At 40.4% G+C, this 13,338-nt stretch overlaps 2 protein-coding genes across 37 annotated transcripts in view; one reads left to right on the top strand and one right to left on the bottom strand.

Moving 5' to 3' along the window:
* LOC145433210 (von Willebrand factor-like) overlaps positions 1-703 on the top strand; it is a 32,131-nt gene extending 31,428 nt beyond the window's left edge. For all 36 annotated transcript variants that reach the window (XM_080310222.1, XM_080310217.1, XM_080310215.1 and 33 more), the window contains one exon: positions 3-703. In XM_080310222.1, coding sequence (XP_080166348.1) covers positions 3-272 — 270 coding nt within the window. In that variant the 3' untranslated portion in view covers positions 273-703. The remainder of the gene's footprint in view (positions 1-2) is intronic.
* Positions 704-1,785: 1,082 nt separating this feature from the next.
* LOC145433214 (uncharacterized) lies at positions 1,786-10,712 on the bottom strand. The gene is made up of 7 exons (XM_080310223.1): positions 9,459-10,712; positions 8,091-8,319; positions 5,702-5,912; positions 5,342-5,526; positions 4,994-5,120; positions 2,935-3,046; positions 1,786-2,139 (listed from the first exon to the last, which is right to left on the bottom strand). Exons 1-7 carry the CDS (start codon positions 10,585-10,587, stop codon positions 1,955-1,957), a joined length of 2,178 nt encoding a protein of 725 aa, XP_080166349.1. The 5' UTR covers positions 10,588-10,712; the 3' UTR covers positions 1,786-1,954.
* Positions 10,713-13,338: the final 2,626 nt, after the last annotated feature.

The raw sequence follows: 13,338 nt of genomic DNA, 5'->3' as shown, positions 1-13,338 counted from the left end.
AGTCTGAAATCGAACACGAGCTCGAGGAGGAGTTGGAAAAACGCCTGTCCGCCAAAACCTCCACGTCTGTGAAATCTCCCAAATCTAAAAAGTCGCCCAAATCAAAAAAATCGTCCAAGTCAAAAAAGACGCCTAAATCAGAGAAGTCACCCAAATCAAAAAAATCGCCCAAGTCAAAAAAGTCGCCTAAATCAGAGAAGTCGCCCAAGTCCAAACGTGACTTTGAAGAGGAGCTGCCACGGGAAATTATAGACTTAATCAATAGCGCGTAGGCAATTTCCAAGTGCTTTGTATTTAAAAGAAAATCAGTAGGTCGTGGATTGATGTGACGTTTCGTTTCTTCGTCCAGTTTTGCTCGCTCGCGTATCCTTACTCGTTGAATCCTGTCGAACCCAGTAGCATCGTGACGGTTAAGCGCCATATCTTATACAGGTACTCCGTACACACAAGTTCCTTTCGTATATTATTCATTTGCACATCGTTTGTACAAAGTAACGACTAATTTCTTTCTCTTTTCGTGTAAGGTATCGATCCTTGAATTGTATCTCGTCGAAGACCGGGAACAGTGCAATCACGGCTTAATGATCAATGTGTTACGATATGTAGAATTTATGGCGCCTAGGCGCTTTCGTTAATTATACGAATGTACCTAAATGTTAGATTCCATATAAGGTAGCGGAATAAATTTTTCTCATTTGCAAAATTTCGCTTCGGTAGACATATTAAGACAGTCCGCAGTCAAGTGTTGGATATCCGGTATGTTAAGAATCTTATCCCGCTTGCGGTGTTGACTTTGGTGTTTGTACTCTCTGCGGTCAGTCTCAGAGTCATGCTCAGAACACGTGTCAGCGGTGTTGTGAGTTTCTTAGTGGACCTCCAATACGATATCTGTTGCTGATTACCTATTCAATGCTGACTATCCACAAGTGGAGTAGGCATACGAATACACAATACCCAATCGTACCGGTTTACAGTTTTGAACGGGTTGAACATTTAACATCCCGAATATGGAACATGCTGCCTCGCAAAATCCGAAAACGCGTGTAATCAAGTCACCGGCGGCATCTACGCCAGACGTGGCAAGCTACGGCTCGTAAACGCCTAGTCTAGCCTAGATGAATTATCTAGTGACCTATTACCTGGGTAAATCCTAGTACTTGATTCGTTTCTGAGGCGAGTATTATTGGCGTTTGGTCGAGCATTCGACTATACCTCTTATGACGTTTTATCAGTGCGAATGACTGCAAAAGTTGTGGTATGAACCCTGAACCTATTGAGGCAACAAGGAAAATAATCCCGGTAATCAAAACTAGTCTTGTGCTCCCTGATCATGATCATTTCATTGCTCTTCGAGATCATCTGTGATGTAACACGACGGATGGAGGCTTCTAGGCTCGCACGGTGGCGAGAACGTATCCAAACTAGATTTCTCATTGGCAAAAAAGCCGGGACCTACGATCGCTAAGCATTTGTAGGCTCCACAAGAGCATGCAAATTCGGTATTCGAAAGACACTGTTTCTGCTCCACTCATTATAATTGATACTTGATTGAGTAGACCTATTCGAATTGTTGCGCCCAGGTCACCCGAAGGTTAGAACCACTGTCTTCCAGCACATGAAGATCGATTTGAATAAAGTGATGATCAATTTCGCCAATATTTAGTAGTTTTTGAGGATTTCCAATCATTTTAGGGTTAGGGACCAAATAAACATACCATCACCTATTACACTGCATAAGTCAATTCGTCTTGTAAGCTCGGTGCGGCAGAAGCAAAATGAGGAGTGTCACAAAGAAGGTCAATATAATTTTTCAAAAGTTCGTAATAGGTATGTATCTATTCATGTCAGAGGTGCAGATCAACGGATTACAACAAGTTCAGAGCGCCAATGCCCCTTCATGTGAACCGTTATTGATGGCGTGGTACGTAAAAATAAATTCAAATGTGTATTATCTCTAGACGTAGTTCTCCTTGGAGTTATCGAAGACTTCCTGGAATTCGGGCGGCATCAGCGGCCAGTTTTCACCCTCTTGCTTTTTTGTGCTTATGCCATTTTTGTTGATGTCCCCTCCATTTGTATCATCTGATGACATGCTGTCGTCATCCAGCTTTTTGACGTCCGAGTCCGAACGTTGCAACTCTGCAAACAGCATGTGTGATATAATACTGTGCGAGTTGGCCTGATGTGTTGATACGCTTTGGTGCAATCGCTATTTCGCGACGCACCGAAACAGAGTTGGCCAGTTAGAAAATCTTCAGCTTTTTCAAATCAGACTGAAATTATATTTTCAGCTACACATTTGTTTTTCAAATTAGAATAGAATTAGAATTAGAGCTACACCGTTTTACCAAATTAGATTGGAATTAGAATTACTGAATTCGCAAAAACTTGGAAATTGAATCGAGTTCGCAGTTCGTAACAAATCAGAGTTCATTCTCGAAAGCACGAGAATGGTAAATATCTGTGCAGCAAGGTTGGCTCGTTTCGCCCTAAACAGTTCTCCAGTATCATTTTCAGTAAAACCAGAAACATTTCACTAATTGGATTGGAATTTGAATTAGAGAAAAAAGCACTTCACAACATAGACTAGAATTAGATTACGAGCATTTCGGTCACATTAGTCTAAGAATTTTTTCTAGTTGTCCAAGTCTGCACTGAACATGAACTCCAATTCTCCGAACAAGAACATTTTGATTCAAATCCCAATTTTTATCAAATATCTATTAGATTTATGTTTCAGGCGAATCGGATCCCAATTCGCGGAAATGCTATTCGGCTAATTCATCAGAAGAGCAATTACCATTTCAGACGGTTGGACAATAGACATATATTCTAGTCGGTTTGACACATCGCATTGATTTATAAGATATCGTACTCGATCGACTCCTTTACAATAGCAGCAATTAAAAAATACTGGATATCAGCAGAACGTACTTCTATCTTCGTCATCAAATTTTATTTCATCGTCCTGGTCTGATGCTTTTTTCTTTCCAAATATACGTTCATACAATCGGTACAGTGAGATCAGGATTAACGCCTCCCCTGCCTGAAAACAACAATAAATAACTCATATTTCTGGCATTCACAGTGATGATAAAATTAGTCGCACGTGATCATCTGTATAGTCATGCGGTAATCAATATAGTGTAACACAGAGAGTGATTTCAAAACATATTTTCCGAATATAAGGTATCCCTTCGTTACTGTGACTCTTCTACTCGTAACACCAATGTAGCTTTGTAACTCCTCGGAATGAAAATGATACTTCTCAAATATCACAAGTACTGGAGTACACTACATTAGCCTTGATCAGTTGTACTTCATGTAAAATATACTGTATGGGGCACTAATTGAGTGCGATCCACATGCATGCTTATTTAATCTCATCCGCATATGGGTGATGCCGGCATTAAGGACAATTGATATATTGGATAACCCCCTGTGAATTCGTTATAGTTTAAATCGCATAGTAGGGGAGATGTGGTACCGATGGATCACTGGGACCGAAAATACTTGAAAAATTCTCCATGATAATTCCATGATTACACTCCGTGAATTTGTCTACAATTACATGCTGACAGAATCTTTCCTCACATGCAAAAAAATTCGACCTGCGTGAGTTATGGGGTCGGTGACGAATGATTTACGTTTTAGGGGGTGTAAAGTAAATTTGGATCGACATTTGCATTTTACCATATCACCTTTCAGACTAACAAACCCGCCATTATTTTTGATGTGAAATATAGGGCTTGTGTCACGGTATATAATGGCATATATTTTTTGAATCAATACCATCCTCGAGTGCCGGACTATTTTCAAGTCAATTACAGTATTTATGGGGTGGGGGACCTATGGTACCATAGCCAAATCAAGCAAAATGGATGGATGGACCAACTAATCACTTAACAACAGGAACTCGCCTACATATATATAGGCTGTAAATCATAGTTACCTGCGGTGTTTTATCGCCATTACTAGGTATTTGAAAGTCAAAATGTCGATTTGCGGGTAACATGTGTGTGGCATTAATTTTGTAAGTTTAAGCATAAATCAAAACATGATTTTATGCCAAAATTTGAGTTGATATAATCTTTTTTTTTTCTTGAAGGTCGCGATGAAACAGTCTTCATTGGCTTGCTGTAGTTTATCTTATAGTACACAACAAAACAAGTTAACAAATTTGAGTTTATGAGCGTATGTCTCATAGGTCCCATGGTCGTGTGCCTTTGGACCCACCGGGTGTGGACCGATGACACGTTCGAGCAACAAATTTTGAACGTTTATAAATATTTTTTGAAAAGGCGGATATTCATGTAAATGTCTGCGATAGGTAGAGCTTGTATCGAAGTGCCGAGAAAGCAAAAGATCTGCTATTCTCGGCTGAAGATTTACGGGCCAGAGATCATTATGCAATTTTTGATCCATCGGTACCACATCTCCCCTACCGCGTTCTTTGTGGCATTGTGACGATGACACTAGAATAATTAAAAACAAATTAGGTTTAGGGTTGTATGGAGAGTTGCCTGTCATGAAAATACGACTCACTTTGAATTATATTAGCTGATTGTGATAAACTATGACTCAGAATATGCTTCTGGTCAGGTGGTTATAACTAACAGAGCGCATAAGGCTATGATATGTAGTAGCAATGAGGAGAATAGCATTTTAGTCATTTGTCGTCCGTAGTGATATAGGAGATTGATAACAGATTGTAGACATGTAATGGGAAGGAAGCCCTGTTGCGGTATTAAAGTTAAGATGTTATATAAGCCCGGTGGATGTAGCCTACTACAGGGCAGATTACAAACGATGATCTGCACACACTCTGAACATCTTCTGTACCAGAGTGGTGATGCATCGGTGATAATATTTGCTTGATTAATATTGACTCTGGTCCTTGCGGTAAAATCAAATGTATGACTCACAACGGATACTGGACTGTGGGCCCAGGTCGATTCATTGAAGCGTCTGTAATGAAAACAAACACAATCACCTGAAAGAGCATGTAGATTATTGGAAGAAGCATCATTGCGCCGATTAGTACGGGATCGAATGCTAGCTTCAATACTGTTCCGCATAATTGTACATTTTGGCATCCTGTTTCCACGGATATTGTCCGACTGAAAAATATGTACGCTCGGTTAAAGGAAAATTTTAAATTTGAGCTTTCCAATCGCAGAGACGTCTAAATATCCGTGTGAATCTCTTCATATCATAATAACAACACGAATCCAGAGTTCACAGGGAAGGGGATTCGAGACCGTGTCGTAGTACACTGACAAACCATATAGACAGCGGGATGACTGTAACGCATACTTCTGAAACTACTAATTAGCTTTACCTGCATTTTTGATTTTCCCGAACCAATCTGGCCAGCAGAAATCCCAAAACGTACCCCGTGACCGGTAAAATAGCTGCGCAGTATACCACCGACTTCGGGAAAAACGAGAAAAACCTGTCGCCCAGCAAGAATCCGGCAATCACGCTAAATGTAATGCTACACAATAGCAGCATTATCCCTCCGAACTGCAAAAAAAGTTGAAATATCTAACTTTACTGACCGTCAAAATTATATAAGGCCTGTGGTGTTTTGAACCGATGGAACATTGATACTGAACGATACATCGATGTCGAATAATTTCAAATGATTCTCAAAAGGTTTATTACGCTGCAGAAAAAGTATTGTGTCCGTTCCACTTACCCGCATCACTTTTGTAGTCCAGCTTGGTCGGTATCTTTTTATCGCGATGCCAATACTCACTGGAAAAATTGTCAAGGCTATGTTCAATACAATCTTATCAAACGGCACGATTTCCGCTCCGTCGATTGGGATGATGAATCGAGAGTAGCAAAACAGAAGAAGAGGCATCATTGCGAGCCCGAGTACGGATGAGCATGTCGTCATAAGAATGCTGAAACGTAAATTTTAGAGGCATTAATAATATGATGTTTGATTCCAACGGAACTAGCGTTGGAGCCGTAAATGCATAGCGAATTACAACTGTTGGTCTTCCGATAGCCTATTGCTGCGGCATTTTGATATACCATATACGATGAGTGAAGCCGTACGTAATAATGTATGATTATGTGCAATTGTGCATACAGCTTTTGAACTCGATTATTAAATGTAGACCTACATCTGGGTGGCCTCTCCCTATATAAATGCACTTGAAGTCGTAATCTATGTACCTAAAAGCTCATCTAAAACTTGAAGGCCGATAAAAAAACAGGTTTTCCAAATAGAGGGAGAATCGAAACCCCAATGATCACGAACACGTGATTTCTCTAAGAGTTCTTGGTCATTTCGAATTTGAAACCATAATATGTATATAACTGACTTGAGAAACGTCACACCGACTCAGTACATATAAATCCTCAGCCATAGACGCAAATTTGTACATGGTAAAATGTCAAACCACGAGATCAGTAGGAATTTGAAGTCGAGTCACGTAGCCTATGTTCTAACGAGAGTATACGCAGCACGTAACTGCCGCACCCCAAACCCCCCAATTGGGAGGGGCCCGAGCTCGAAGGGGGCCCAAAATTATTTCGTGAATTAGCATAAATCGTAGAGTATTTTTTGAAAATTTATGCAATTTTTTCAAAATTTCAAGCAGCCGTTTATCTTTATTGTTGGGTATTGGGGCATTACCGCGCCACGACCCACCAAGAAATACAATCAAGTTTTAGGCCATATAACATGCGACTCGAAGAAGTGTGCCAGAACGATCGACAGCGAGAAAACCTTGGTCGAAAAGGTCTATGCCCTTATGCTGACCGAAGACTTCGTTATATATACAAAATACATATAGGTTTAATTGTCCATAGGCGCCTAAATGACTGGCGCCGAATGTTCATGTCTTTGCAATCTGAACATCGCAAGACAAATACCATCCCGCTGGAAAAATTTTTATGCCAGTGAAGAAATACCAATTTGAAATCGTGTGCGTCTCTCAGTTTAGAAGGCTACGTTTGGGCGATTCTATATATTTTTTGATATAGCAGACTGGAAGTCACGAAATAACATCATGTAACGAAGTCATATCAACGGGTCCGCCCACCCGAATATGTTTAATTATTATTTACAGGCCCTCCCGTTTTCAAGACACTTCACTCAGCTCTACCAGTAAATCTAATTATGTGAGTAGAGAGGACAATAAATTGATAGCATAATATATATGCAATCGCCGATCTGATTGACCGATTTTATCATAAATTATCGAAAATTCACGCAAAAAACGTGTTGGGGGGTCGTTTTATCACCCTATGGGAGACCAAGACCCACGTTTTTGGGGGCCTGACGAGGTGCTGTTTCGTTCCTGCCAACGGGTATACGCCCGAAGATGTTTAATTATTATTGAGTGGTCCTACCTTTTCAAACACCCCTCACTCAGCTCTATCGGCAAATCTGATTACGTGGGCAGAGAGAAGATAAAAATTGATAACGATATATATGCAATTCCCGATCATACTGACCGATTCAATCATGAATTCCAGAAATTTTCCGCGCTTCGCGCGCTTAGGCCACATAAGCGGATTCAACAAACAAACTCCCAACGAATATGATAGATAGCTGTAAAGTGTAAACAGTGTATCGCCAGAGGGGTTCTGGGGGGCGGAGCCCCCCATAAGTTCGGCCTATAACCCTATGGGGGCCCAAGACCAAAGTTTTGGGGGCTGACGAAGTGCTGTTACGGCCCTGCGTATACGCACTACGTAGTTGCTACTGAAAATCAACTTGTTATGGTGAAAAGTTAATGTGAATGTTTTCGAAAATGTTGTTCATGGTGTCGGTAGTGAATCCGTTTTACTTTCATTATGTCCAGCATGTCTCCTACGCTTTCTCCGTCATTCTAATTGGAATTTTGGAGTAATCAAGATATCTGTGAAGTAGTTCTTTGGGTGCCGATGTACATATAAACTGCCACATACGCATATAGAGAATTTTCACGGCTCTTATTCAAGAAGTGGTATGCCCCCTTGAAAAAAAGTCGGGAATGGGTGTGAACGGTTTTGGATACACAATTTCACTTAATGAACTAACGCATAGAAGGAAGCAATTAACTGCCTGCCCATCTATCCATCCATACCTTAAATTCATATCTCCGTTGATTGCAAATGCTAATATGTTGGACAGATTTCCTCCTGGGCAGCAGCCGCATATCAGCACCGCGATCGCGGGATATACTCCCAGATCGAACGCTTGTGTCAAGGCAAAAGCAGATACCGGCATGACTCCGTATTGGGAGAACAGTGCGATGAGGACTCCTTTCGGTCGTCTCACGTGCACCATGATTTCTTGAACTGTCATAGTGCAACCTATACATAATCAAATACATTGGTATGCAGGATTTATGAAAAATCGAATGAAATGTAGGTCTATTATATGAAGTTCCAGTATCAATTAAGATCTTTTCATTATCTTCGCCCTATTGGTGTCTACCACAGACACTATACAAAAAGATAATTCAAAACAAACAAGAGCCACATAATACATACATTAGATGAAAATCATTTAAAGTTCTATAACTAATTAACTGCTGTAAGTTTTGTCTGTGTCGTTGAATTTCAAACTACATCTCAGTTATTTAGCATTCTCATATTCACTGTCGCATGGTGGTATACTAGGTTTCATATTTTCGCTATAGCGAATCTACGAACCGAAAATTATGTCGTATATCCATAGCAATTTACAGCGTAGCAATTGCCTAACTGGAAATAAGTAGGCCTACACAGAATGTGAAAAAATCAGGCAGGTTTCACTCGTTGGAATGATTTAAACCGGGAATCTGCTTCAGCAAAATAGATGCAGTCGTCCTATAGAAGAAAACGTTGCTTTTATATATCTTAATTTAGCAAATTTGGGAATGATCTCCACAAGTATCGTAAGATTGCTTTACTGGCTACTATTTACATCTCTGTTCTGGATGACGACGAAAAAGTAATACGCTAGAGATAGGTGTCGCTGTAAACCACAACATCGATTGTATTCAGATGGAACTCTCCATGCCAGCTACGCTGAAAATTGCTATGGTATATCTAATTATCTATAGATAACTTACCTACGGATAGATGCGCATCACGTGATTCACGGTCGAGTGATGCCACATTCGCAGAATAGCTGTCGCTTAATAGCATGAAACGGCAACGAACTTGCTAATCCCATAGATGACGACCCGAGCGCTCAAATTTACTAAAATTGATCTTATTTGAAAGCTACAGTCGCGCTGATTCTGATAATCAGCGCGACTGTAGCTTTCAAATATTATCAACGGTAATAAATTTAAGCGCTCGGGTCGTCATCGAGAGGATTAGCAATTACGTTGCCATTTCATGCTATGAAGTGACAACAAATCTGCGACTGTAGCATCACTCGACCGTGAATCACGTGAAGCGCATCTATCCGTGTTAGTTATCTAAAATATCAGAGTCTAATGTTCAGGTTCAGAGTCACTTACCTAATGAAGTCATGACGCAAGTCAACGCTACTATGGTCGTCGCACTCATTGCCATATTCAGCATGACATTCCGCGGTATTCTGAACAGGTTGTAGAAGTAATACATGCTTTCCGACATCATGCTCTCCACCAATGTTTCATTCGATAATGTCAGTTTAATCAGGGTGGAGTGATTATGACCGCAGTACTGTAACTCTTTCAGTCTCGCAGGAGGATTTCTGTCCTCCAAAAGCTGACGTATGCGATCCGGTAGAAAGGCCTTCGCGATTACGTCGTCTAGATACACCATTTGCTTTAATTCCCGAAGAGGATAAGCACCGGAGAATAGAACGTCGTTAATGTGGGGAGGTAATCGTTGGTCTTGCAGCATCTCACTGAGTTTTTTCGGGAACTGTGACAGAACGTAATCTTTATTTTTTAGTAGCAAGGATAGGAGTTCATCCTCGCCCAGATTTCCTTCCTCGAATTCTGAAACCATGCCTTTGGCCGCATATCGACGAACATCGTCTGCTAGTACGGACCCGACTTCCTCGATTTCGCAGATTGTCATGTCGCTCGTAAGGTTAAAATGAGCGGAACTTCTGTTGTATTCTTTGATTAAACCGTCAATTTTAGAGAGGTCAGAATTCGTCAGGGCTGGAAACGCAGTCTCTATATCATCCACATGGATTGCAATGTCACCCCCTATCCGTAATACAATTACATTCTCTCCCAAAATGGACGTTTTTGTTACATATAGAGACGTATTCGTCTTTACAATGCTAGCATTATACACATGCAACACTTTGTCTAAGCTCATCATCAGTTTTTGAGTCAATCGATCGTAGTAATCCTGCGGGTATTTCTTCCGCAAATGAGTGTCGCCTGTATGAATTGGCGCAGTGTGGATAGGCTCTCTGTCGTCATATTTCACCATCATGCCGACCACATCCTCCGAAGAGGTATCGTTTGTGAAATCTTCGCCCGATGAAAACGCAGGTTGCATTTGGTCTGAAAGGTCTTTCATCATATCGTCGTCTCCCTCGATTAGAGAATTTATGCGATCGTTTATTGACAGGTCATCTGCGGGCATAGTGCAACAGCAATATCGGAACAAAGTTCCGATGAATAACAATGCAAAACGTACCATATCGGGGTTTTATGAATCTGTAATTATAATTCTCACGAGTGTTAAGAAAACTGAAAATAATTATGTCTAATCTTATATCTCAACAATGGCTTTCTCGAGCTGAACATATTCAACCTTCAACCGCATATATCCTGAAGTTTATTGGGCGTTTGCTCCTCGTTTCTTACAATGCACAGACTCCTACTTGTATGATACGTACGCGTAATGTGTTCATAATCCCTAACGAAGCATAAAATTATCGTGTTTGCTGACTAATTAATTTGAGAAATAAAAAAACACAAATATATGTGACACGCGGTCATAAATTACAAGGCGATTGCTTTACAGTGTTTACCTCGATAAAATATTCTTGATCGGCAGGCAGCCACCGCGTTGAACGACGCGACAGTATAGCAATCTGACCGCCAAGCCAATCTCACTAATACCTGTATGGCGTCTAAAAATTATTAGAGCTTGGCTGATTTATATTCGATTGGAATAAACACTGGCTCCTTACTCTGCGGAATGTTCAACACTGAACTAGCGAAAACTACACGAGTTCCGGCCCGTGAATCATGTCAGGAAGCGCTGTGCAACTGCTACGGTAAGTGCCAAATATTTGCGAATTTACCCACCACGAAAAAACGACACAGAATTGTTGATTTGAACCAAATGTCATTAGCCTACTTTATCCGCTCTTGACGCCTGCTTTGTGATTACCCAAAGTGACACCAATAAATGTAAGTCTACTACCGGAGGATACATATGCTTGCCGTCCTTGTAAACAAGACGTACATGAAACAGCAGTGATTTCTTAACGCTTATTTCAACTGAAATTAATATTTGTTTTCCGAAAGCTTATCAATGTTTAGACACGAACCATTTTACTTATAGTATGTACCAATAATGCGACTGGCCGAGTTCGTGTGTTATTTCGGAATACGCGGACTTATGTATGAGATATGATGCGGACAGGCAAAACTTGTGGACGTTCTTCGCGGTACTTTGAAGGGCGACGATAACAAAACGTGATTGTTAGGATACTGGTGATGGGTCAATAATAGCAATGACCGAATTCATTTTTAAGCATTCTCGTGTGTCGTGTACCAAACTTGAATATCATGCTGCCTAAGCCGAGTTCATTATATTTATTTTCCTTCCTTGGAGCAGAAAATCTTGGTATAAGCCAATGAACACACCGTGGTAGGTTGCGAGTTTTGAAGTGTTCGTACACAATACCACTTGGGGTGTTGCACATAACGCTATTGTATCTTAATAACAAATGAATGTCGTGTTTTTCCGGCGGGCAATTCATTCAATCATAAAGCAACAAAACTCGACTTCATTTCGAAATAACCCAAAATCTGTAGGCTATATGAGAATATAGCCTATATTCAGAGGTTAATTCCGTACTCTAGTGTAGTAGCTCTCAACTACCGGTCCGCAGCAAGTTTCCTGCCGGTCCGCAAAATAAATGATATATTTCAAACGCAAAATGCAAGAAATTGGACGCTTATCCATATTAATTAGAGAAATGAAACATCAAAGTGATTTCAAAATTGGAAATGTATATTTTCTACACGGTGTCGTATTATAGAGTTCAGTTTGTGTGGTCTACTTTGTACTTAGTGTATGTCAAATTGCTGAAAGTGTTGTACGAAACTGTTAAAGTAGCCTAAAACTATCTTAGTAACAGCTTTATGTGAAATATATCAGGAAACGCTTGAACAAAGTTCGTTAAATTTCGACAGTATAAGTTAGCGAAATTTATCAGTCGAATAGAGGCTAACAAACAGCAAACTTGCATTTTTCATATTTCAAAAGAAACCACACAATGAAACTTGGCACTTCACCCTGCAGCAACTTTAATAGAGTCACGTATAACATGTCTGATTTCAAAATACAGCATTAAATGAAGTTTCAAATATCTTCTTTTCAGTTGCATACATTTGTTGTTATTGCATACTGTAGCAGGGCTGTGGAGTCGGAGTCGGAGTCGGTGGAGTCGGAGTCGGAGTCTGGGTAATTTTCGCTTGATGGAGTCGGAGTCGGAGTCGGAGTCGTGAAAACTATAATATAGCTGGAGTCGGAGTCGGAGTCGGAGTCGGTAGGAAAATACTGACTGGAGTCGGAGTCGGAGTTTGTGAGAATGACCCTGACTTCGACTCCGACTCCAACTTCTCTATCATGAAAACATTTGCTTTCAAAGAATTTTCCTTATAATTTTCATGTACCACCAATCAATGTTATTAATAACCATACAGATCACGTGCGGCAAGCCTATGGCACGCAGGCCAAATTTGGCACACGAGAAGGTTAGGTGTGGCCTGTGAGGTAATTCTCGAAATTATTTATGACATCAGGTACAATTGCAAGGCCAACCAAAATTTGATTAGCATGACCGCGAAATTTGATGATGACTAAAACAACAGTTCTGACGCATTGACGTATCAAGGGGCCAGCCACATTTATCCCAGATCTTCGTATATGACCATAAAGTAGATTGTTTCATAGCAGATTTATTTGACTTGAAATTTTTCTCGGTACTTCGCGTGATTCATTGTCACTAGATTTCTTGCATTCAGTAGGCCTATTTGAGCCCTCTTCTGAAAATTATAAATACATATTTTTCACAGAATTGAGTCTAACTATATTCGCAATAAGGAGATACGGCTTCGCTTGTGCACTCGCATCGAGATCGTCGACAAAACATTTGCACAAAATGATAGAGGCATGTTCACTGATACCGTCGATTTTGCTATGTCTAAACAT

Source organism: Botryllus schlosseri, chromosome 2 (genome assembly GCF_051294905.1).
Source record: "Botryllus schlosseri isolate E-star chromosome 2, Bs_hap1, whole genome shotgun sequence".
NCBI lineage: Eukaryota > Metazoa > Chordata > Ascidiacea > Stolidobranchia > Styelidae > Botryllus > Botryllus schlosseri.
Note: the sequence above shows the minus strand (reverse complement) of the source record. Positions and strands in the feature narration are given on the sequence as shown.